The sequence below is a fragment of the Chrysemys picta genome, chromosome 8 (genome assembly GCF_011386835.1).
Source record: "Chrysemys picta bellii isolate R12L10 chromosome 8, ASM1138683v2, whole genome shotgun sequence".
Classification (NCBI taxonomy): domain Eukaryota; kingdom Metazoa; phylum Chordata; order Testudines; family Emydidae; genus Chrysemys; species Chrysemys picta.
In genome coordinates, this window is record NC_088798.1 from 104,084,064 (window position 1) to 104,108,376 (window position 24,313).

Below are 24,313 nucleotides of genomic sequence, written 5' to 3' on the forward strand. Positions count from 1 at the left end.
TTGGATCATTCCGTTCTTTGCACAATCAATTCAATGCCAAAGTAGTCTTTTGGGTGCCTAGTCTCATGGGCTCCTCACTGAGGACGGTCTTGAAGCAGGAAGAGGAGGTGAGTCCTGGGGAGAAAGGTTTGACTACTGCTGCCTCTCTGGGCACGAGCAAGTGGGATCCTCCATTTGCCTTGACCTCACTGAAGGCCAAACTCTGCTTTCTAGCCCCAACAGTGACTTCGGACTTCCTCATTTATTTGCTGGCCTCATGCAGGCTGCTCTAGTCCAGGGTATGGACTAGAGGAAGCAGGAAGAAGTTTTTATTTCCCCTTTCTTCCCCTGCTAGGCGGGAGCGACAAAGCGTGCCTTGACTGGGGCTGCATGAGCCACAGCGGATGGATGGAGACCCAGCTCCTAGATCCAGCCGCAGCCAATCCCAGTCCGATGGGAGATGGCGAGAGAGGTGCATTCTGATGAGACGTGGTATAATGGGACATGCTGTGCGTTGGAGCGGAGGCCGGAGTTCCCTTCCTTGTCTCAGAGCGAGTGCGATCTCAGACAGAGCCCACGAGGCCTTATCTGTGAGAAGGCAGTGTAGCAGGTGGATGCTGGGTGCAGCTCAGAATCTGGACCCAACCTCCCGTTCCCCCCCCCATGTGTGCGAGTGGGTGTGTGTCTGCAGTGCACACGCTCAGAAGTGAGTCCCTTTTGGTTTGCACAGCACATTAAAGCTGCTCCCTTATCTTATCGTGGCTAAGGTGAGGGCTATTAGAGTTATATATTAACAAAGATAATGATGCCCTCTCCCCACACAGACATTGGCCCTTTCTTGATCCTGGTGCTGAAATCCTTCCCACTGGCCTCCTGAACGGCTCCTTGCGGCCCGGTCATTCACCTGCCATTATTGTGAAAGGACAGAGAAAGAATACAAAACAAGCCGGCCTGACTTGGCTGGAGATTGTTGAGCGGGGGTGATAACGCTTTAAAAAATTCAAGCAGCCAATTAAGGGCTCCAGGCCTGAGGAGGCCCGTGGCCGGGCTGTCAGGAGAGGGCTAGGGTGACCAGATGTCCCGATTTTATAGGGACAGTCCCGATTTTGGGATCTTTTGCTTATATAAGCTCCTATTACCCCCCACACCCGTCCCGATTTTTCACACTTGCTGTCTGGTCACCCTAGGAGAGGCTGGCTTCATTCAAGAATAGGGGGGAGTTGGAAAGCAAAGGTGGCGAGTGAGAATATGAGGTCAGGGAGTGGGAGCGAATTCATGCTGATCCTCTCAGGCACCCGAGGCCAGGTTCCATGGCACACAACTGGGTCTGCACGAGAGCTCCCCAAAAGACAGCTCTCAATTGGCTCCAGCTCCCAGCGTGGAGGCCTTGGTGCCACCCTCAGATCTTGTCGGAGGGCGGGGAGCGAAGAGAAGGGTGGCTGTAGGCAACACTGCAGGTGGCTCTGTAAACTGTAAACTTCCTTAGCTGGCACATGCCCACTTCTTAATGGCACGGTGGAAAGTGCTCATGGAGACCTCGGTTGTGGCTTCTGGGCTGTTCATTAAAGCCCATCCTCCCTGCTGCTGTGGCACCTGATGGGGCCCGGGGCACTGGAGCCCTTACATGGGACCTTCCTCTGGAGAACGGGAGCACCGTGCTGTCAGTTTAAACAGCTGAGGATGAAGCATCAGCATTGGGACCCCGGGGAGTTGTGTTTTAATTTAAGATTCCGCGTCTGGGGAGGGTGGGGGGCATCCATACGCCACGCACGAGCCTTGCAGGCTTGCATCATGCGGGCATGATTCTTACACTTAGCCTGGGATGGCCCAGCGTAGTGGGCTTGTGCAAGATCCCGGAAGCTCTGACCAAACGTCGTAGCTAGGCGAGTTGCTTAGTGGGGAAGGAAGTCACAGGCTGAGTCGTCATTCTGCAGCGGCTGTTGCAACTCTGAGGCTGCCGCACAGTGAGTGGCACAAGGCGAGATCGTACGAGGAGGAGAGATCTGCAGAGCTGCGCCGTTTATCCTCTAGTGCTGCTCCTTCCCAACCTTCTTGTGTCCTGCCCCACCCCACTCACTACTGTGCCCTGCAGGGCAGTGGAAATGCAGAGCTGCCTTCTCTACCATGCTAGGGGAGCACGCCCTTTGTGTGTCCCTGGCCCACCCTGGAGCAATGTGATGGAATGCCCTGCCAGGGAAGCTTCTGCAGCCATGACGGAGGGGACTGGATTTGCCCCTAAGGGTTTAAATGAAGCTTACACAGTGTGGAAGGACTCTCTGCTCAGGTGTGTGTGTGGGGGTGGGTGCCACACCTTCAGAGGGACACAGATGAGGGTAGATGGCGATGCAGCACCAGAGTGCATACATTAAGTCCTCCATCTTCACCGCTGTGAGCTTGGGGTGGAAATAAAAGTCCAGTTTTATAGCTATGGTCTTTCCAAACAGAGCAAAGCTGTGTTGAGGTGAAATGTCTGGTGGCCTAAGGATTTTGCACAGCGAGTGGCTTTCGGCCCCAGCCACCAATGATTTAATTCGCTCCGATGAACGGAGCAAGCACATCATTCATCTCTCAAACGAGTCGCTTTCTGTTGCAAATAAGAGCTCGACACCAGAAATGCCTGGCTGAAGCCCTCTCTCTTTCTACTCCCACCACCGAGGGGGTGTCTACACCGTGTTTTAAAACCCACGGCAGCGAGTCTTGCGCTAGGGCCCTAAAAACAGCTGTGTAGACGTTTGGGCTCGGGTCCTGAGGTGAGTTTGGCAGCAGTGTCTGCGCTGCTGTTATGGACAAAAAGCATTGTAAAGATAGAGTTATGTTTGCAACTCTGCATTTGCATTCAAAGGTAGTTGAATTATTCATTGCGAGTACTATTTTGGTCTTTTCTTCTGCCTCTAAATCTGCCACAATCCACTTTAGAATTCAGCAGATGTATTTGCATTTGACCATTAGTTGGGCTGAATTCCTGTCAGTCTTTGGGTTGAATGTGCAACCTTTGCTACTTTATTTAGATTGTAAGCACCACATGGGAGGACCTGTCTCCTCTGTCTTCTAGGCCCTAACATAATAAACAAGGTTAATGATAATGTTTGTGGTGAGTGATTGGTCACTCAAGTCACATGGTATTGTTTCATCTGCCTGATTAGATGACTGAAACATTTGAAACCGAGAGGAGAATTAATTAATGAGACCTGGTGAACAGCAAATAACAGTGAATGACTAATTTCCCGCAGGGACTTTCGGATGAACAATAATTCCTGGTAAAATTCATGGAACATTCAGGATTCACCCACCATCTCATTTCTTGACTTTCAAACATTTATTTTTAATCTTATTTCCTCTCTTCCCAAAGGTTCCCCCCACCCCATCCACACACAGCCTTGTTCTAGTAGTGATATTTTAAATAAATAGCTATCTGGCATGTTCATTTGAAACCAAAATTGATGCCTTAACGTTTTTTGTTTGGAAATTTCCATAATTGTTGAGTGGTTCAAAATGAACCCCTTAATGTGAGAAAACTTGTAGGAATTGTTACAGTCGGGGCAAAGCGAGTGAAAGGTCAGATTCTCATGGAGCTTCTATATGCTCTGCATGAGTAGAAGCCCTGGTTTCACCTCACTGATCATGAGGAGTTTATAACTTCTTCAGGACTCCTTGTGTTTATAAATTCTTGGGCTTGTAAACCCGGCAGTGCTTATAAACTTGGAAGGAGTCCTTCCATAATTTAACTCTGCAAGAATTAATGCAGAGCTTATAATCTACGCCGAGGATCCTGACGAATTAATAGATGGTATTTATAAATTTCAGGACCAGGGGTGCCTGCACAGGTAATGTCAGGATGCACCTACACAGCTTGTAACTTTAGAGACTGGAGTAATTAGGATCACTTTGTGCACAAACTCTGCCTGCAGGAGTGTTAGAGGCACAGAGTTCCTCTTGGAACTTATCGCCGTTGCAGAGAATACATGGAGCAATGGCTCCCAAGATGTTCCATTTTCCTGTGGCTTAGCTAATAGCTTTTCAATAATCCACCGGGCACAGTTTAATACATATCTGTGCACTAGTTCTCTCTGGCGTCTAGTGACTGCAACACTTCTAGAGTTCTTAGCTCAAAACTTTTATCAGTAGTTTTTGAAGTCACATCGCGCATACACAGCTGGTGTGATCCACCTCACAATTGCAAAAAACCTTGCCAAAAATCCCCTTAGGTAGGAGAATATAGATGCACATTTCAGATGGAAAGGGCCTATATTCTGTGGAAGTTAGAGGGGGGGGAAATCAGATTTATAATGCAAATTGTCTTACAACAGTAAACATAGATATTTGCTATGGTGGGTCCATAATATAATAAGGTCACGCTTCTCAACCTTGTGTTTGTCTCGCTCTATATTTGCCCATGTGTTACACACACAAACACAAATCTCTCTTTTTCACAATGACACCTACTTACTCTCGCACTGAAACACATTTCTCAAGTGGTCACCAGGTTGTTGGGTCTTGCTAGCTCTGACAAGGAATTGGGGTAGGGCGCTGGAACTAGAGGTGCTGGCTTGAAGTAATAATAGCAACCGAGTGCGTGGTTTCCATCGCATACAGCATTTAGAGTTTTGTTCAGTGGCTTTCAGTATAAAATCACTATAAAAATCATCCCAGCACCCAATTGAGGTGCTCTCTTCTGAGCAGATGTGACGTGGGCCAGTCTTATTACCTTGCTTCCCTTCTACTGGCAAGGGATGAACGTGATGATTAAATTAGGTCTTTTTTGCTATGTGTGACTTAGTGGCTAACGCCCAGTTCTAAGGGTTTCGGGTTCTATTCCTGGTGGTGCAGACTAGCTGCGCTCTTACCCACCTCACCAAGTTGTTGGAAGTCTTAGAATATCAGGGTTGGAAGGGACCTCAGGAGATCATCTAGTCCAACCCCCTGCTCGAAGCAGGACTAATCCCCAATTAAATCATCCAACAGATTTTTGCCCCATATCCCTAAATGGCCCCCTCAAGGATTGAACTCACAACTGTGGGTTTAGCAGGCCAATGCTCAAATCACTGAGCTATCCCTCCCCTTAATTGCTGCCTGTCAATTGCTCTGAGATCCTCTAATGCAAGGCTGCATAGATATGCACATTATTATTTAGATGAAAGGTGCTATATGAAATCCAACTCTTGTTCTGTCCCCACAGGGGCTCATACGAACCCATGCTCCCACATGCCCACATGTGTACCTCTGAACACACACTGACACAGGGATGAGCAGCCATTGCTGAGTGCACAAACACACGCTCGGCCTGTTAGCCGAGGACACGCACTTCAATGGCCTCCTCGGCAGAGGCCTAGAGAGAGGACACAAAAGCCTCGGTGAGGGGTACAGTGATGGAAATCCTGCTTCCACTTGAAAAGGAGAGCGACCGCTTTTGTAGTTGGGGGTCCTCAGGTCACGGCCCAGCAGGATCAGCTGTCTCCCAGCACATGCGCCCAGACGCAGGCACATCCCCGGGTTCCCACATGCGCTCACACAGATGCACGTATTGACACACGCTTACACTCATGCCTTTGGCTTGGTGGCGAACTGGAAGCAGGAAGTAAACTGGCCTGAGCTTGGTTACTCATTAGAAAAGCAGCTGCTTTTTGCCTGGACGCTCATACGCCACCTGTTGTGGTGGCTGCCGTTTCCCCCTCTTATCGCCAGTGGGCTGATCCCTCGTAAATCACTCGGCGGGGCGACCCTGCCCTCAACATCTCTCCTGAGGACTCTTCCCTCTGGGGTCATGTGCCATGGAGCAGGGCAAGCCCCAGAGCCGCCGCCCTCCGATGACGCTCACCTTTGTTTCCTCCTCTTTCCATGAAAGAACCCGTTTAAAAAAATCTAGTTGAGATGGGGAAGGTACGGAAGAGACACACCTGAGGGGACAATCCAGCTGGGTAGGGCTGAAGGGGGGCATCGTGGCTTCCACTCCAGCGGTTCCTTCTCTGGTGTACTCTGCAGAGACCTTGGCCCTCCCCTCCCAAACCCTCCATGGGGCGGCAAAGGAAGCAGGAGAGGCTGAAAGGGGCAACTCGGTGGCTGGAACCTGCTGGGCAAAGCGTTCCAAGTGCACAGGGAGACCCGACTGGGGCGAGGGGCTTAGCTTCATGCTCCCACCATCAAACACGGGTACAATCAACACCAAGCCTCGGGAAGGTGAGGTGGTGTAATAACACCCAGCCCCACTCTTACTAGGAAGAGCCTTTCCATTGCCATTTGGTGCCTTCCACCTGAGGGTGAGGCCTACAGCACACAATGCCCAGGCTGCTGTTAACAAATTAAAAAAGGACAGAATCGCCCGCACTCCTATTTTTTTATCCTCAGACATGGGCTTGCTTATCCTTTAGGGGAAGGTTTTGAGGGAGGGACCAGTTAATATTTTATCTGCCTGGGTTTGCTGGCCAGGCATCGGCTGCAAGGCACTCAGGTACACAGCGATGGGCATAAGGTCCCACTTTCTTCCTTTGTAGTGTGTACGTCCTCCTCTGGGCCCTGCTCCCCCTCTGCTTTCTTCTTTTTGTGGGTTACCCTCCTGCGCGCAAGGAGCTGACCGATCGCCAGAAAAGGCCAAGTGCCAGTCCTGAAGCATTTATGACATGGAGACATTTGAAATTCCCAAACTGATGCAAAATGAGCACCTCACAGTGGAACCTTTTCAGTCCCTTGCCACTGGCTTTGCATTTTGCTCACTGAGTCGGTGGGATTGTCCCTGCCCTCTGCGTGCAAATCTGGCACCTTTTTCACGACTGCTTCCATTGCTGCTGCTGCTAATTCTCCAGCTTCGGGCCAGGTTAAATTCCCTTTGGCCAAAAGGAATTTGGCCAAGTCTTCTTTGGTTGCTGGTATTAATAATAAGAGAAATCAGTCTGTCCCACAGCAGATCCTCTAGGACATTTCCACGTGAGCAATGGATGTTTTTAACTGGCGTTCAGATACCACGGTGTTGGGCATAGTAAATAGACTTGCAGCCAAGCAGGCTGTATGTTTGTATTTCTAGCTCTCCGAAGATGGTGTTGCAGACTGGGCAAATACCAGGCCCCCAAAGGGTCAGGGGACAGTGGGCACAGGGACGTGAGGAGCAGGGCCTGAGTAGTGCCGTGGAAAGGCTCCAGAAGCAATTCAAGCTTCTCCTCCACTATCTGCCAATGGGGCCCAGTCTTCTCCTGGAGGAACCCCTCCTGGGTGAGTGGACAGGCCCGTCTCCATGCCCGTGAGAATACCACGCTGCCCATGCTTCGTGGTGGCGTTGATACCGGTCCACCAGGCACCATTTATTTCACCTAGGGGAGCTCTGCAACATTTGGGACACCTAGAATTGTCTGACAATATAACAATATGTTATCGTCAGGCTGAGGCTCCTGAGTTGCAAGTGGTTCTTTAATGTGTCTCCTGCAGCTGTTTGCAGCCCATGATATTAAAACACCGGGTCATTTATTAGCCAATCTCAGTTATTAACCAATCAGGATGCTTCTACTGGGTTATACTAAACATTTCCCCTGGCATACTGCTTACATGTGAATCGATAGGACTCTAGGAAACGGAACAGTGAATTCACACGACTGTGGCTCTTTGGGGTAACGTTGAGTGCTAATTTGGCTCCTGAATCACTGAGGTGTGAGGATCCCTGCTCTAGAGCAAGGCAACGTTAGTGTCTTAGGCTAGATGTGAACCAGAGAACTTGAAGTGAAAGGCTTTGTATCCCGTTACCTTGTCCTGCTCTGTAGGAATGGATGTTGGTATCCAGGCCTGGACTTTCCACAGCAGCGGTATACACAGCATCGTACGTAGCTCCCAGATTCCTTTTCACTATGCCAGTCTTACCAAGCGTGACCGATGGCCATCACCATAGAGGGATGGAGTCAACAAGCCATACAAGAATCTTCCAGTATCAGAAGAAAGGGACATTTGTTTTATTAAAGAAGGATAAAGACAAACAAAACTAAAGCAAATAACTCCCCTCTTTAGAGATTCCAGTGAGCTTCTCACATCCCTTATCATGCCCTTTTCCCCCTGGCCAGGTCCCCTGTCCCAGGACGGGATGCTAGAAAGCACTACATTTTCTTTATGCCACTCACAGATGTGCAGAGGGAATCTTCAGAAGGGCAGTATCTGCTTTGTGCCATGCAGGGGTGTCCTCCTGATTAAACTGATCCAAGAAAAGTATCTAGTAGCTGTTTGTGGGGGACTGGTTGTGCTGATTTATGTAATCTATTGCTGACACTTTTCTTAGTTTGGAATGGCTTCATGTTTCCTTTCACTGCTACAGTGTTACACTGACACTCCAACAACATATTTAATACACTCACATGCTTTTCCAAATTAAAAAAGAGGGAGGTGACAATATACAGAGGACAATCCTGTCCTCTGAATGGAAAAGGCTTTCCATGCTTTGGCCCCACCAATCACCATGCAGCATGAGCTGTCTCGAACATAGACCTGCCCTCTCTTACTCCAGATTTACATCAGTGCAACTGAGCAGATTTTGGCCCATCGCCTTCTTGAATTTTGGAAATCTCTTCGTTATTGCTGTGTCAAGCTCTGGAGAACCTCTGTAGGTCAAAAATTACATGGCCAAACCCTGTTTTCAGTGACACTGACGTAAATCCGGAGCAATTCAATTGAAATTCATTGAGCTGCTCTGCATTTGCACCCACTGTTCCCTGGTACCGCTCCAGTCTCTTTGGCAAAAGTTTAGGAAAAGACAGGCATCTACATCTGTTGTCCTGTGTTTTCCAAGCAGACAAATGGACTGATTCCCAGGCAGGAGGATGTTGAATATGCAGCTGAAAACACCATCATGGCCCGCCTGCCATTTTGGAACAGAATTTATTGATTTCTGGATATGAAACAAATTTTCATGGCTGTGTTTGTTGCCCTCCCTCTTGGGTATTTGGTAGTGAAAATCACGACATTCTTACTAGTAAACTTGATGATGTGGGTATATCCAGTTCTTCCTTAAAACGTCTTGAAAGAAAGGACCTCTGGCCACTAATCCAGGGATGTAAGAAGTGAGATGGTGGGACCATCAAAGGCCTATGTTGTATCTATTTGCTGTATTTCTGACTCACTGCTTGTCTGTACACAAGGACGCGGTTGTGCATGACTCATTTGTCTTCAGGCAGCCCCGTGGTATTGCGGAGCTGAATGTTCGGCTGCAGTTAGACTTCTGTTTGGTAGCAATGTGGATTGCTCAGCAGACATTTGTATTTAATGCTAACCAAGCCAATAGGCTACATTTTGGACTCTTACAATTGTCGGACAAAACCTTTGTGGATCAGCAAAATGGATGACCGACCTCTGGTCTTTGACGCATACATCCCATTATCCTGTTGTGTGGTTAGAGTTAGGTCTTACTTTGCAAAATCCCACAGGATCTCCTAGACAGAGCCCTCTCTCTTACTGTATATTTTCGTTAACCCTTTATCTTTTGGTTTGCATATTATCCCTAAATATTTGTCCCACACTGAATGAGCTAATGCAGGAGACCCGTGTATCATCTTTTACTTTTATTTTTTCATTTAGGAGAAAATAGTTATACAGAGGGATTAAATTACTTATGGCTGGGGCTGAAAAGCAATGTGTGGGGTCCAGTTGTGGAGTTTGGGGTCTAGGGGCTCCATCTCTGCTTTGTCTTTTATTATTAATCATCATCATCATCATCATTTCTAGTATATAGACTCTAGATATTTTAGACATCATTCTATTACTGCCTAGTAGCCATCTCTAAAGAAAATCAATTTTCACGTAACATGCTTACCATGTGATGGATCCGAAGAACAGTTCAGTTTCCTTTCCAGTGTTATATGTGAAATGTATCGACACATTCACATCAAATCCGCTGCTTACAAAGAGCCCTATTGAACTCCTGATTGAAACCAAGGGGCCCAATGGAGTAACAGAAAAAAATGTTTGTGAACAAATGCAGAGATTCACAACAAATATCCCCAAAGAACATATTTAACTCACTCAACGAACAAACAAGTAACTTGCCCTACGCTTTGTCTAACTAAACACTGGTCAAAGGTAGACAGCTAAGCTGCACCTGCAAAATATGCCCTTGCATCTGCTTTGTGCACAAAACCCACATCTGCAGCCACAACTTAGGTGCTGACCTTTGAAAAAGCGGCACTGCCCTGTCCCAAGGGCAGTGACACGCGTGTGTTCATAGCATATTTCATTATTCCTTCGGGGCCATGGTGAGCAATTCAGGGCTTCCTTCCATTCTTAGGTACACTGCCTGCTGGGGTCACTCGCTAGAAGTCCCGGGTAGGTATCCAGGAACAGAGCTTGAACCTTAGGTTTCTTTGCCTGCAGCTGCAGGAGCGGCCCTAGCCCTTTTGCCAGCCAGGATGGAAAACGTTTTCGCCCCCGCCTCAGCAGTGGAGGGGGAAAAATCAAACAAACCCACTCCGGCTGGCCAAGCAATGGGGCAAAACCAGGTCGGCCAATGCAGCAGAGAAAGGGGGGAAAGTCAAGGGGCACAGGAACATGTTGCCCCTGGAAGTTGGCACCCAGAAACCACCCTGCTCGCCCACCCCTCGAACTGGCCCTGAACCGCTGGCAGTACACTCATTGGGGCTACTGCTGTGACAGCTGCTGTTCCCATCTGCAACGCTGCTGCTATTCCCTGGGGAAAATCTTTAGCTCTGCTGGTATCTTTTCTTTCCCTGTTATTAGTTCTTGAGCGGGTTGCAGAAGTGCCCGGAGGCCCAACCAAGTGCAGGGTCCCATTGTGCAGGGCGCTGTACAGACACATAGCGAGAAACAGCCCTGGCCCTGAAGCTCTTACCAGCTCTGTAGACAAGACTGACAAAGGGTGAGAGGGGAAACCCAGTCCTTGAGCGGGGAAAGATGACTTGCCCAAGGGCACACAGCAGGTCAGTGGAAGAGAGAAGAACAGAGTGCGGGTCTCCTGATTCCCAGTCTACTGCCCCATCCCCTAGACTCCTCTACGCTTTCCCTCCCCGGCTTCTAGCGTATGCATCTTAAAACGATCAAACCTGACGTTCTTCCAATAGCTTGGGTTTGGAGTTTTATGGCCAAGGGACTTTGGTTTCCTCTGCATTCTCAGGCTTCATTTAAAGCCAGTTCATTCTACATTTCCTAGCCAGTGTCCATCGTTGCCTTCCAACACCTGCCTCTGGCGCTCTGTCTCTCTCTGGTGCCATAACGTGTGTCTCGTCTCTTCCTCGGGTGCAATTAGATACAGCACAGCTTCCTCCTCAGTCTACGGTGTCATTTCTCTCTTGGCCGCCCCAGCCAGCTCTCTTCTTCCAGCGACGGTAGGAGTCTGTGGGGCTCTCTGGTGGAATGACTTGGGCAATTGCTGGGCAGAGTATTTCAGCATCCCTTCCAAAAGGGCTTGATGTCTCCCCTACCCTCTGGTTATCAGGGTATTGCAGTGGTACCAAACGATCCAGGCCATGGCATTGTGGCTAGCTGGCAGGTCATTGGGAACTACGCCGAGGGTAATGCCCTCACACGCATCCCTTGCCATCTGGAACTCCGAGTCCCCACAACAGTCACTGGACATGGTCCTCTCTGCTGTCTCCACTAGGCAAGACCAGAACAAAAGACAAGTACCGGGTGGTGTATACGGACCACCAGCGCCTGGAGCTGGAGAAGGAGTTCCACTACAGCCGCTACATCACCATCCGGCGGAAAGCGGAGCTGGCGGCAACGCTCGGGCTCACCGAACGGCAGGTCAGTGCTGAACTAGTCACGACTCAGTGGGCCGGGCTGGACCGGACCCCGAGGGGGGGTATTCTCCCTCTTGCCCCATCAGCAACAGTCAATGGGAGGAGGATGGGTAACAATCCAACCACTGCCAGTGGCAAAGGGCTCCTCCAGCCAACCCCATCCCTGGCAGCTGAGACGGGGCGGAAGCGGACAGGCGGGGAGACGTGGTGCCTGCGTTGTCCCGTGGTATGTCCCGTGAGGCAGGCAGCCTTGGATATTAGGCTAACTGCACCCATTGAAGTCAGCAGTAAAACTCCCGAGTGCACAGTTCGGCCAATGTGGAGAGCTTTTGAAACCCCCGCCCCACTCCTAGGGTGACCCTATAAAACAGCAGAGGGAGCTGGGAAAGCTGTAGGGGAAATGAGAAAGCTACGGAGGAGACGGGAAGCGAGGTTAGGAATCAGGGGCGCTCTGAGGGGGTGGGCGGCTCGTGTTAGGGCACAGGCCCAAAGCGGCAAGGCGGCTCATAAAACGAAGACTTCCCCGCCAACCCCCACACCACGGCTCCTTGTTCCTTCCGACCTAGGGTGACCATACGTCCCACTTTGGCTGGGACAATCCCTTTGTTAAACCCTGTCCTGGCCGTCCCAACTTTTTGTCAAAAAAGCGGGGTGTGGAGGAGCGTGCCGGGGGGAAGTGGGGTGGAGAATGGCGATGCCAGCCCCACATGGAGTGGGAGGGAGGGGCTCAGGCTAGCCCTGCGCGGTGTCCCATATGGTCACCCTATCCCCTGGCGCCCCCTGTAGCAAAGTCGCTCCATCCTGTGTGTGCCCGAGGAACAATAGTGAAGACAGAAAAACTAACCCGGCCCAGGACTGACTCCTTTCACTGACTCCCTCCAACCCTCCCGTCCCCATTACCTCACACGCTCTTTCCCTCCCAAATGCTCGCTCCTCCTCTGTCCCTGGCCTCACTCACTGCCATATTTCATACTGCCTGCTTCTCTCCTGCTGCTCCTTTCCCTGTTTCTCTCCCCCCTCCCCATGCCTGTCCGTCTCTCTCATCTCGTCTCCACAGGTGAAAATCTGGTTCCAGAACCGGAGAGCCAAGGAGAGGAAGGTGAACAAGAAGAAGATGCAGCAGCAGACGCAACCCACAAGCACCACCACTCCCACCCCGCCGGCTGTTGGCACCCCGGGTCCCATCGGCGGCATCTGCACCAGCACCACCAACCTGGTCTCCTCTTCCCCAATGACTATCAAAGAAGAATTCATGCCTTAAGACCAGCAGATAGCAAGACACAGCTAGATGTGCCGTGCAGCGGAGTGGAAGCAGGTGGGGAGCTCTGGAGGCTTCACAAAGACATGATGCTGTAAGGGCTGAGCCTACAAAGCCACTTCCTCTCTATCTGGAGGATATTTTTGATGGCAGATGACCCCTCTGTGGCGGTGTCATGGACTCAGTTCTATGTATAAAAACAATAGGTTAGTTACTGTTACTCTGTGGTAGGAAAGAAACACTGATCGGGCCTCAAATATTTATAATCAAATGCAAGAGGGGGCATTTGGGGGATGGGAGGAGACAATGGGGCCTAGGAAATGTCAGTGGCAGGAGGGGAATAGGTTGGGCTCCTGGCTGCAGGTTCAGGAGACGGGTCAGGAATGACTTCCCCTCGGCACATCAGGCGGAATGGGGCTATTCAAACAAGACTGGACTAAACACTAGATCAATGAACTGCCTGGAACAAGCTTCTGAATCAGTCTCCGGCATCCCCCACATCCATCCAGGGGCAGAAGGGAGAGAAGCAGTTGAAGCCGTTCTGTAGGGGTGAGGAGCACACAGGAGACAGGACTGAAGAGATTAGCCAGGAGAAGACACTCAGCTGGTGCCTGGTGGGGGAACAGAAGTGGGGAGGCGACATGGGGACAAGCTAGGAAGTTTCTCTGGAGCAAGTGCGTTTTTGTAAGTCTGAGGCATCAAAGTGGGAGGTGGAGTAAGCACCGTTCCAGGAAAGGTGGTTGTTTTAAACTGGGTGAATTTGGTCCTCCTTTAAACAACAGGCTCTTAGTACTGGGCTAGGAGCGGGAACTCCACTAACATACCTTTGTCCTCATCTGTAGCACCCACTGTTGTAGTCCCAGGCTCCCTACACACAGCTCTGCCAATGCTATTCCAGTCCTGCATGTCTTCTGAACAGCTGACAACTGGGTTCGGGTGCATAGGGATTGATTGGTAAAGTGGCCAAACGTCCAGCAGGAGCTAGGCCGAGACCACCCGCCCACCTTCGGCCACATTTATTTTATTGGGCTCCAAGACAAAGGCTGAAGCGGGTTCCAGAGGTGACAGTTCCGCTCCTAAACCCACTAGGCAACAGAGTCATCCTGCCCTTCCACAGCGCCTCAAGAATAATTCTCCATGTGGAATGCGAATGGCAAGAAATAACCAGGGTTTGGGGTGAGCCAGGGAGGAAGGGTGACTGCAGGTACTCCCAGAGCTAACTCATTCTTGACTTAAGAGGTCTTTAAATGCTGAGAGATTTCCGCATCTGGTCTGCAGATGTGTCCTTCCGTAGGAGCAGTCTGAACTGTAAGGAGAACAAGCTGTGCATAAGAGTATTTGTAGCGGTGTTGGGGTTTAATATCTGGGCAGCATAACCTAGTGAGGCTGGCGGGGAGGAGGGGATCTGAGATTCGTGTGACCAAGCAAATTCAGAATGGGGTTATTACAAAGGTGGTGCAAGGCTGGGATGGACCATCCTGGCCGGGTGTGGTGCAATGACACTCTCCACAATACTCTGTGAGTTTCCTGCTGGTCATGCTGGTTCCATTGGGCACCTCTTATTGCCCATATTGGTCCTAGTCACAGAGCATGTCCTACTGGAGGCTTCAGGAGCTACCGGTAGTTCTTCTACTGCAGCATGTGACATGAGCCAATAAGTGGAGGAGGATAAAAGTGCAAGGGAAGGAGTGTTTGAAATTACAGCATCGCCCTTGGTACAGCGCGCAGAACTGAGAATTGAACTGGTCAGTGACAATGAAATCAGCTATTGCAGCATCGAGTTTGTACGTGACCAGCCTGGTGACCGAGGTGGGATTTCACCCCCTGGATGTGCGGGGACAGCACACACAGTGGCAGGTGTGGGGAAATGCAGGCTCCATGAAGACGCTGTAAAGGTTGTGGTTTTCCAAAGAGAGTGAGCGTGGTTGTTTCCCATTTCTCCGCCTCAGTGGAGTCCTGCACACCTCAGAGCCTTCTGGGTTTTCCTCCATTGTTCTCCTCACCACCACCACCCTCGTCCTCTTCTTGCTACAAAGCCCCTTGCACCTGTCACTCATCTACACTGTGTTCCAGATGCCTGGGAGCCTGTGGTTAATAAACATGGCAAAGGTCCAGACCCCAGTGCACTGGCAGAGCAATCTGGGCGTACAGCTAGCATAACCAGCCTCAGGAAGCTCACCCAGCGTAGGGAGAATTCTCAGGTGGTGTACAGCTGGCATCGTGAGTTCTACAGCACCTCCGCGCCCAGGTGCCCTCATAGGTGCATGGCTAGGATGGCCCTTCTTTCCCCTGAGCCACTATTGTCACGCTGGCCCCTTGAGGCCATTGGCAGTCACCGTAACTTACATTAGCCCTTAGGACGCTCGAAGGGCTTATCTACATGATGCCAGAGTCCGCACACGGGGGTGTGTGTGTGTGTGAATTGTAGAGCGCTCTTAACGCGCTGAGCTCTAACTGCTCCATGGAGACCCCGCTGGCGTGAACGCAAAGGTCCCTCGGTCACATGAACGTAGTCCTGTTTGAAACGGGACTACATCAGTGTGAACTAGGTCCCATTTTCATGCCACAGGGTCTACGTGGGACAGCTGGAGGGCAGCACGTTTGAGCGCTCTACGGTTCACGCCCCTGTAGTCTGGACTGTGGCACCGTGTAGAGAAACCCTGTTACGTCAGGGGACAGTTACTGCACCCAGCTGCCATATGTAGGGGAGCACTGTGTCCCCCACCCTGAGCTTTGCTGGGCACTCCTTAATTATAGCCCGGGCTCCGGCCTCAGTACCAAGATAAGAACTAGCAGCTTGCTTGAGCATCTCCAGCTCTGTCACCACAGCAGTGAATAGGAACCCTCTGCAGATGTCCTGTCCTGCCACACATCGGGCCTTGTATAAAACCTGGGATGGCCTTTTCTGGGTCTGTTTCTTGGGTTGGTGCAGAGTTCCGGCCTGGAGTTCAGTGGGGATCATAACAAGCTGTTGCAATCTCTGTCTGAGGACTGGATGAGGTCCACTTTGTATCTCCCCCAGCATCACTCAGCCCATCGGTTGCTGGGGATTGCAGGTGAATACCCCAGTGGTACTGCCAGAACCTTCCAGCCCAGAGAGCAAGAGATCCAATGGGGGAAGGAAACTGAGGTCTCAGTGATGACACAGAGGGTCGCGGACTGTTCCCTGGGCCAGCCCTGCTCCTGCGGCCAACCTCCGGTGCAGTTTTAGCTCCCTCCCATCCCACGCCACGTGAGCACTGCCCCCTGGATACCCCTGCCTGCTGCTGTCAGGGGTCAAGATGTTGATGTTAATATTGGTTCAGGGCTTCGGCTCAGGTTTTTGTATATAAGGTGGAATCCTTTTTTAAAAAACAGCTTTAAAAATAAAAATGCGCAAGAACCCGGCCCAAAGTGAATTTGTTGCTAGCCAGTTCCCGCCCCTATGGTCTCAGTTAGTATCCAGCACAGGCTTGGAGGAAGCTCCGTACCAGATTCATGTGACGTGAGCTAAACTAATGAGAGTTTTCCAGGTAGCAAAGCAAGATGCTGCCATCCCCGCTTTCCTCCCAGCTGCCGGCAGGATGCAGACCATCTCAGCACAGCTCCTGGCCAGCCGGCTGTCGGATTTGGGCAGGCACCTCATCACGCTGGGTTTGGTGGAGGCTGGGAAAAAGGCAACGCTCCCAGCCAAGTTAATCCCCCCAATCACCTGGTTGCCAACGCCGAGATCGATGGCTGGGGGGCCGCTCTTGTGTCTGGTGCTGTCTGCGCAGGGGCCCTTTGTCCCCCTGGTTGACTCGTTTTGAAGTGTCTGTGTCACATTAATAAAGGGTTCTATGGGGTTTAGTGTGATCGTTTTCCGGGCCTTAACACCAGGGGTACGTGTGAAGTGTGCCATGCCCGCAGCCCATGTGGGCAAATTGCCCGTGCCTGGTGCCTCTGGCCCATACAGGCACTTCCCTGGTGCCCAGTGCCCCTGGCCCATATGGACACATCAGTGCCCGGTGCCCCTAGCACATCCGGGCACAAGTTGGGTGCAGTGCACAGGGATTTCGTTCCTCTCAGCCCTAGCAAGAATGAGATGGCTCCATCAGTGGGCCGGGACTGTCATGCAGCTAGTGTTCTGGCTCCCAGTTCCCGGGCCAGTTTGCTGTGCCTGGGGGAACCTCCCTGAAGGCTGTAATCTTGTAACAGCGGGGGCAGCGGGGGCGAGGGGAAAGAACAAAGAACAAGGCCACCAGCCACCCCTAAACGTGGCAGCCTCTGATAGGTGTCGCCTCACTTCTAATCTCCGTTTATGGTGGTTAACAGGCCGAATACCCTCCCCAGTCAGGAACAATAAACAAAGAGAGAAGATACAAGATAGCGCATGGAGCAGCTGGCACCGGTGCCCTGCAGCGTGGAGAAGGGATGGCGAAAGGGAACAGGGACGGATGGGCAGTGTCTGGCTCTGGGAGCACATCCTGGTCCCTGCTTCCATTCCCTGTCTCGCCCTTCCTCTGTGGTCACACTGCCCCCTCCTCCCACCCACCCAACTTGCTAGCACCAGAGAGCTTCTGTGGTAACCTGAGCTGGGAGGGGAGAGGTGCTAGTGTGAGGAGGAGCGGATGGTTACAAGTCATTTTGGATCCATATTAACCCAGGGCCTTGCAGCCAGGTGGCCCTGGAGAGGGCGATCCTGACTGAGGCATGCTGGGATGGAGCTGTCTGTAGGATTCAGCAAAGTTAGGGCAAGGCCGAGTGCCTTTGAAAACCCCTTTCCAGCCATTGCCCGCGCTTGGGACTCCTCTCCAGTATTAATCAGCAGTGTGTTTGATTGTTCGTTCAGCCCACGTGCTGAGCAGGGCCACACGTAACACAGCGCCCTCCCCCAGAGGCATGGAGAGAGATGGGAACACCTACATGGTGTGGGGAAGCCGCTTTGCAGTGAAGGTGGGTCTGGCAGCTGGGGTCGGGGGAAGCATGGGGGATGTTAGAGGGAGCTTACTACTGGCCTAGTGCCTGGAGGGGCTGGAGGTGCAGAGATGTGGTAGTGAGGTGACAAGGCAGAATGCAGGGAGCAGGAGAGGTGAAGGGGGAGAGGTGGGCAGAGCTCCGGGGTGGGGGGGACATGATGAAGTTAGTATAGAACAGAGGGAGTCAATGCAGTATAGGGAGGGGGACATGACCAGGGTGGTGGAAGCAGAATAGCATCACAGCTATTCATAGACTCAGATTCCATGGCCAGATGGGACCCCTGTGACCATCTAGTCTGACCTCCGGCTTCACACGGGCCCGAATAAATCCCTGGTTGGACGAGCGCAGATCTTTCAGAAAACCAGCCCATCTTGATGTAAAATGTTCAGCGATGGAGAATCCACTGCCCCCCTCGGTAAATCGTTCCAATGGTTCATTACCCCCTGCTAAAAATGTGCACCATATTATTTCTAGCCTGAATTTGTCTAGCTTCAATTTCCAGCCAGAAAATATTTGTCTCCCTCGTTTAACAGCCAGAGAAGTGAGACGCGGAGACTAAGGGCTGTCTACATGGGGAATGCACAAGGAAGTTCGTGTGAAAGAGCTAGGGGGTAAATTTAAAGTGCAATAGCTATTCTGCACTCCGGCCTTGTGTGGACACTCTTATTCTGTGCTAAAGCAGATTAACCTAATCCCCACAAAGGGGCACTAGCGTGGAATAGCTATTCCGCACTAGCTGCGTGGGGCTTTCAACCCATGTCGCTGAGCCCTCAGTGACGTACCCAAGATCCCACAGGTGGTCTGTGACAGAGCTGGGAAATGAACCCTCGCTCACAAGCTCCAGTCTAGCACCTTAACCACTGGACCATCCTTGCACACCTGAGGAGGGACTGGGTGAGCTGGGTAAAGGAGATGGGAGCTTCTGAGCACCTGAGCTAAGATCTGCTCTAGAAGGTATCTGCCAGTGGCGGGATTCTGGGTTAGCTCTGAAGGTCTCATAGGAGGGGAGGGCTTGGGAAGGGACAGTCGTGCAGGGACATATTCCCCAGAGCTCCCTGTACCTGGAGCATCTCAAGGAGCTGTCTCTCCTCTCAACCAGCAGGACAAGAGCAGGGAAAAGTTAAGAGAAGGGGGAATCACACCGAGGTTTGGGTGGGGGTGGGAGGGTGAGATACACAAATAGAGAATTCAGCAAAGCAGCAAAGTTCCTTCCAGGCAGCCCAGGCTTGCCGCTGAATGTTGGTGCTGTGCATTGCCTGGGTTATTAACGTACCAGGTTAGCTGTGAGAGCTGGTGGGGAGAGCAAGGCCTCTGCCTCTCCCTCACTGGCACACACCAGTCAGTGGCTGGAACAGGGCTTTCCATCACTCCCCGTTGGCACCTCTGCCCTCATCCTACCATGGGTGTGGAGATAGCAGGCTAATCACGCTGCGTGTGTGTGACAGGCAGGTGTGCAAGGCTGTGTGTGCGAGCGTTGGTGTGTGTGGGGGGGGAGGAAGGGCATTGGGCTGGAAGGGGAGTGGGCGCTGACCGTGTGGGCAAAGGGAATAGTGATGCAGCCATGGGGGAGGAGCAGTGGTACTGCAGGAAGGAGAGGTGACACATCTCGGACAGCTAGGGGTGGAGGAACGGGTCTGGGAAGGGATGGCCCTGGGGGAGGGAGAGAAGACGCGTTTGCAGTTGTTCCTGCACTATGTTGTCGGGATGAAATTCCACCTGATACTCGTATCAGGTGCCTGACTGTTTGCATAGCAGGGTAAAAGTCCATGGAGCCGCAGGCTGTGCCCTCGGGTTCCTGCTGGCCGTGTGTGTGTGCAGGGAACAGGCAGCTTCGGGAAGTGGCAATAAATGTGCCCCCTCCCCCAGAACACACCTCGCCCTGGGTGATGAAATGCATCCATCCAGGTCCCTGTTCATCCCAGCACTGGAGCAGGACAGGACAGAGACTGGGCTGCTGGCACTTACAGGGTGGCTCTGAGGAAGGCCAAGGAGCATGGTCACACTATGTGTGTGTCGCGTGTTCGTGTGTGTTGCATGTGTGTGTGTATAGCTCAGCACCTTACACGTCAGGATTTTCGATGCTCCTAGAGGCATTCAGCACCATTTCCTTGATCTCATGGTATCCCGGTAAATCATTATGCGGAGACACCTTCTTTACAAAGTAAAACCATACAATATAATTAGCCCAACACGCAGCGACCCTGCCAACAGGCTCCAAACAGGTACATTACCAAACAGTGACTAACTGGTGCCCTGAGACATCTGCCTCCTTTCTTACATCTTGCAAAGCAGAGACTGAATTGGGACATCCCTGTCCCGAGATCAGGGACTCTCTCTGCTAGCTTGCAGGACGGCTGGGGCATGGTAGCAGAGCAGCTAGACCAGTTTGCTCAGGACGGTGCAGTTTATAAGTTTTCTGGGACAGAGACATTGAAAGGCCAAATTCTCTGCTGGTACAAATGACCCCAACGTCTGTCACATCAATGGAATTTTGCCTGTTCACACCAGCAGAGAACTGATATTTGCTCTTCAGGCCTGGCTGCAAAGCACCAATCACGTAAATAATAATAGCCCCCGCTTGCCCGGGGTCCGAGTCAGCTGGGATCAGTACACTGGGCCCAGAACAGAGGCTGGGATGTTTTCCCTACTCCCCTCCCAATCCACAGCCCCGTTACTGACCCGAAGGGCCAGGTCCCCAGTTATGATGATTTACATCCTGAAGTTAATTCCTCCAGAGCAAAGCTTAATTTGTAAGGAAAGAGGTGCCGGGGCTCAAGCAATTTTTTTACTCTCATAACTGACACAGCAAGCCCACAGGTGCTGGGGCTCTGAACTGCCAAGCCTAGAAGTTAAGCACTGCCCCAAAGGAAGAAAGTGGAAGAAGAAGAGGAGCATTCTCCTTCACCCACTCACAGCACTCAGCTGGTCACCGGAGAGACAGACGTGTTTTCTCGGCCATAAATGGCCTGGTCTGTGCACCCAGGCCAGTTCAGTTCCCACATAAAGCTACGGTGAGTCTGACCAAAGGCAAAGCTTGTCAGGAAAATCTGTGGCAAAACTGTGAAATGTTTCTCTATGGTTGCTGGGATTGCCACCCCAGCTGGGCCAATGTTTTCAACAGCTCAGCCCAGCCTTGCTCTCAAAGCTACGGCCTTTGGCACCAGCTCAGCAGGAAACACACGAGGAAGCAGCTCTCTCCGTGCGCCGTCACAACAGCCAAAATTGGCAGCCGTGCTCTCGCTTACACTCCCGAGCGGTGAACATTTGGAAACTGGGGCATGCAGCTATGAAACTGAAACCTTAGGTTTTAAGTGACTGGGTGACCTTGGGCAAGTAGCCCTGCTTTGTGCCTCAGTTTCTCCATCTGTAAAATGGGGGTACTGATGCTTCCCTCCTTTGTACGGCACTTTGAGGTCTATGGATGAACAGAGGTTGGTATTATTATTACTATTATTAGGTGTGCTGCACCTTCCAGAGCCTAAGATCTCTCCCTGTGGGCAGTGTTTAGCAGCCATTTTGTTCTCAGAGTGGCTGCGGCCTGTTATAGAGACCCCTACACCGTGCTCTCTCAGAGATTCTACTTTGGCTCCTTCTTTATTCTTTACTCTCATTTCTGAATGAAAGTATTTGTTTTTCTCTTTGCAGGAAGACACATCAGGGCAATACTTTTACAGAAGAGGGCCCCCAATGCTCAAACTGAGCTCAGGTCTGTTGACCTTCAGAACAACAACAAAGTTCATTTGGCTACTCAGGCCTTTGCCCACGTGGGTGGTTCGGCCAGGGCATATTTCTGCTGATGGTGGAGTCCAATCTCTTTACATTTAGGGTTTGTCTACATGGGGAAACTGACCAGAAATTATACCGGTGTGATTATATTGCTTTCAAAATAACAAACTAAACCAGAATAAAGCTCTTCTTATTCCAGAATAAGCTTGTTCCCATGTGGCGCTATACCAGTATAACTGTAGTGTATAATTATATTGGTGTAGTTCTGCTGGTGAAATTCCTCCCTGAAAACAAGCCCTTAGTTTGATGTCAGTTCAGTTAAATGTTGCATTGTTTTTAATCAGTTAGGCATATGCCCTGGCGACATTGTGCTGGGGCAGTTTTAATAACCAGACACCCACCTCTTCTCTTTAATGCTGTTGTGTGTTTTAGGTGGATCCCTGGGGAAAAAGTCAAAAGGTTGATTGAGCTCAAACAGAAGCGAAATGCAAACAAAGCATCAGTGCACGGAACGGAAAGGGTGGAGCGGTGCCAATGCCCGATATGAAACGTCCGACTCCTTCTGGAGTCCCAGGTGGGCACAGTGACAAACCGCCTTGCAGCTGGGGTGCAGGGCGTTACTGCACTGATGTTCCCCACGGACCTTGGCTCCAATTCCTGGGTAAAATGTGCTTGCAGCCCTCATCCCTGTCACCTACGGACTCGTCCCCATTGCAAGATGACTGTGTGCCGTAGCCTCTGCTCGAGTGAGCCTGTGAGTGGGACTAGCGGGGGGTGCTGCAGGACAGATGGGCAGGGGAAACTGCACAGCGGCTGACTACACCAGCCAGCTCAGTTGGCCCCTCACTTTCACCAGCGATATGTGCCACCCCCAACGCTGTCCAGGCTTGTCTTAACAGCATTCAAATTGCGATCCCCGATCTGCTCAGATTCTCCTCTTGAATGAGCCCAAACCAGCTGGAGTGGCAGATTCCCTTCCACTGTCAGAGCTGGGCTGGTTCTGCAGAACATGTACACGGGTCTGCACCAAAGTGAATTTGCATCGGTCTCACCCATACCCACTTTGGACCACATTCTCTGCTGGAGCAAATGGCCCCAACTCCATTGACATCACTAGTTCCATCCACTGCCCGTGGTAGGTGCTTTGTTTCCACTGTCCATGAACATTCGTGCAATTGGCTTTCACTGGCACAAATGTTCCAGGGCAGCTCAAAGTTGCACACACAAACGACGAGGCACAGGGTAAGCCAGGAGTGAGACCTCTGAAAATGGGCACTTCGGGCTAAAAGACAAAAGGTCTGACAAAAATCCAATGGCTGGGAGTTGAAGCTAGAGAAATTCAGACTGGAAATAAGGTGCAAAGTTGAAAGACTGAGGGTAATTGATCACTGGAACAACGTACCAATGGCTGGGGTGGAGTCTCCAGCACTGGAAATTTTCAATCACGATTGGATGTATTTTCTAAAAGATCTGCTGGGGTTCAAACAGCAATTAATTCAGGGACGTTCTGTGTAGGAGGTCAGACTAGATGATCAGAGTGGTCCCTTTTGGATTTATAATCTATGTGGTTGCACACTCAGCCAATCAGGGAACAGAAACAATACCATGTGACTTCCCTGACCACTTACAACCTACCAATGTAGCTCAAAAAGTGAATATCTGCAAAGAGCTGTAGTTCGTGAGCCATCCACAGAGTTAACAAAATTTGTGTATGTGGGGGCGGCGGGGGGGAATCACTGAATATTTCCAAATAGGGAAGACATCGGACACAAATGGGATCTGGCATTCTGTTTGTTCTAGTGGTAGGGTAAGAGGAGAACTTCACTGGATACACTTTTCACTCAGCTCCACCCACTCCCACTGGGAAATTCAGATCATAAAACTTAGATTCCAAGTGGTAAATTGTGCAAACTTTGAGGCACTGCATCATCCTTTTGCTCTTGTAGCTATTTCTCTTTATGTGTAGGCTCCTTTTCCTTTTAGGGGTAGATTTTCAGAATTGCTTAAAGGGATTTAGGAGCACAAATCCCACTGGAAATCCATGGGATTTGCTCCTAAATCCCCGGGCACTTTGAAAATCTTGCTCTCTATTTTTTAATCTAATACCTTCCCAACATACACAAATTCTACACTCCTTGTTCATTCTCAGACCTAAGCATGCGATTCCCTCTTGTCGGAGTGTTCAGGAGAACGCTCGCACACTCGCAAGGCTGAGCTGGATAGAGTAATTCAAATACCGCCCCCCCATGTCACCAGGGGCCTACCCAGCTATTATCCGCTGTAAAGCACAAAACAAGTCCACCCTGTGAAAAGTTTTATCCAAATGTCAGACCGCAGAGAGAGGCAAAGGTGCTGGAACAGTTTGTATAATGGGGGGGCTGAGAGCCATTGAACCAAACTGTAAACCCTGCATATGATGGAAACCACTTCAAGTCAGGGGGTGCTGCTGCCCCCTAGTTCCAGCCCCTATGGAGAGAGGCTGATGTCCCCTGAGTATAGTTCACTGGCTTCATGCACTTCCATGAGAGAGCAGGAATGCCAACCCAGGCACCCCGTACTGCGCATCAGAGGCTGGCTGCCAAGCTGTAGACGGCAGGGGGTTGCACTGAACAAATATTTTGTCACATACACTTACTGCTACAGGCATGGGTGATCTACGGGAGCCTCGTTAGCATCGGGGACGATGCAGCCTCCA

At 51.0% G+C, this 24,313-nt stretch overlaps 1 protein-coding gene across 1 annotated transcript in view; it reads left to right on the forward strand.

The window, feature by feature from the left end:
• Window positions 1-16,336, forward strand: part of CDX1 (caudal type homeobox 1) — a 29,079-nt gene extending 12,743 nt beyond the window's left edge. The window contains exons 2-3 of the mRNA XM_005295812.4: window positions 11,555-11,700; window positions 12,754-16,336. Coding sequence (XP_005295869.3) covers window positions 11,555-11,700; window positions 12,754-12,957 — 350 coding nt within the window. The 3' untranslated portion in view covers window positions 12,958-16,336. The remainder of the gene's footprint in view (window positions 1-11,554; window positions 11,701-12,753) is intronic.
• The last annotated feature ends 7,977 nt before the right edge of the window (window positions 16,337-24,313 follow it).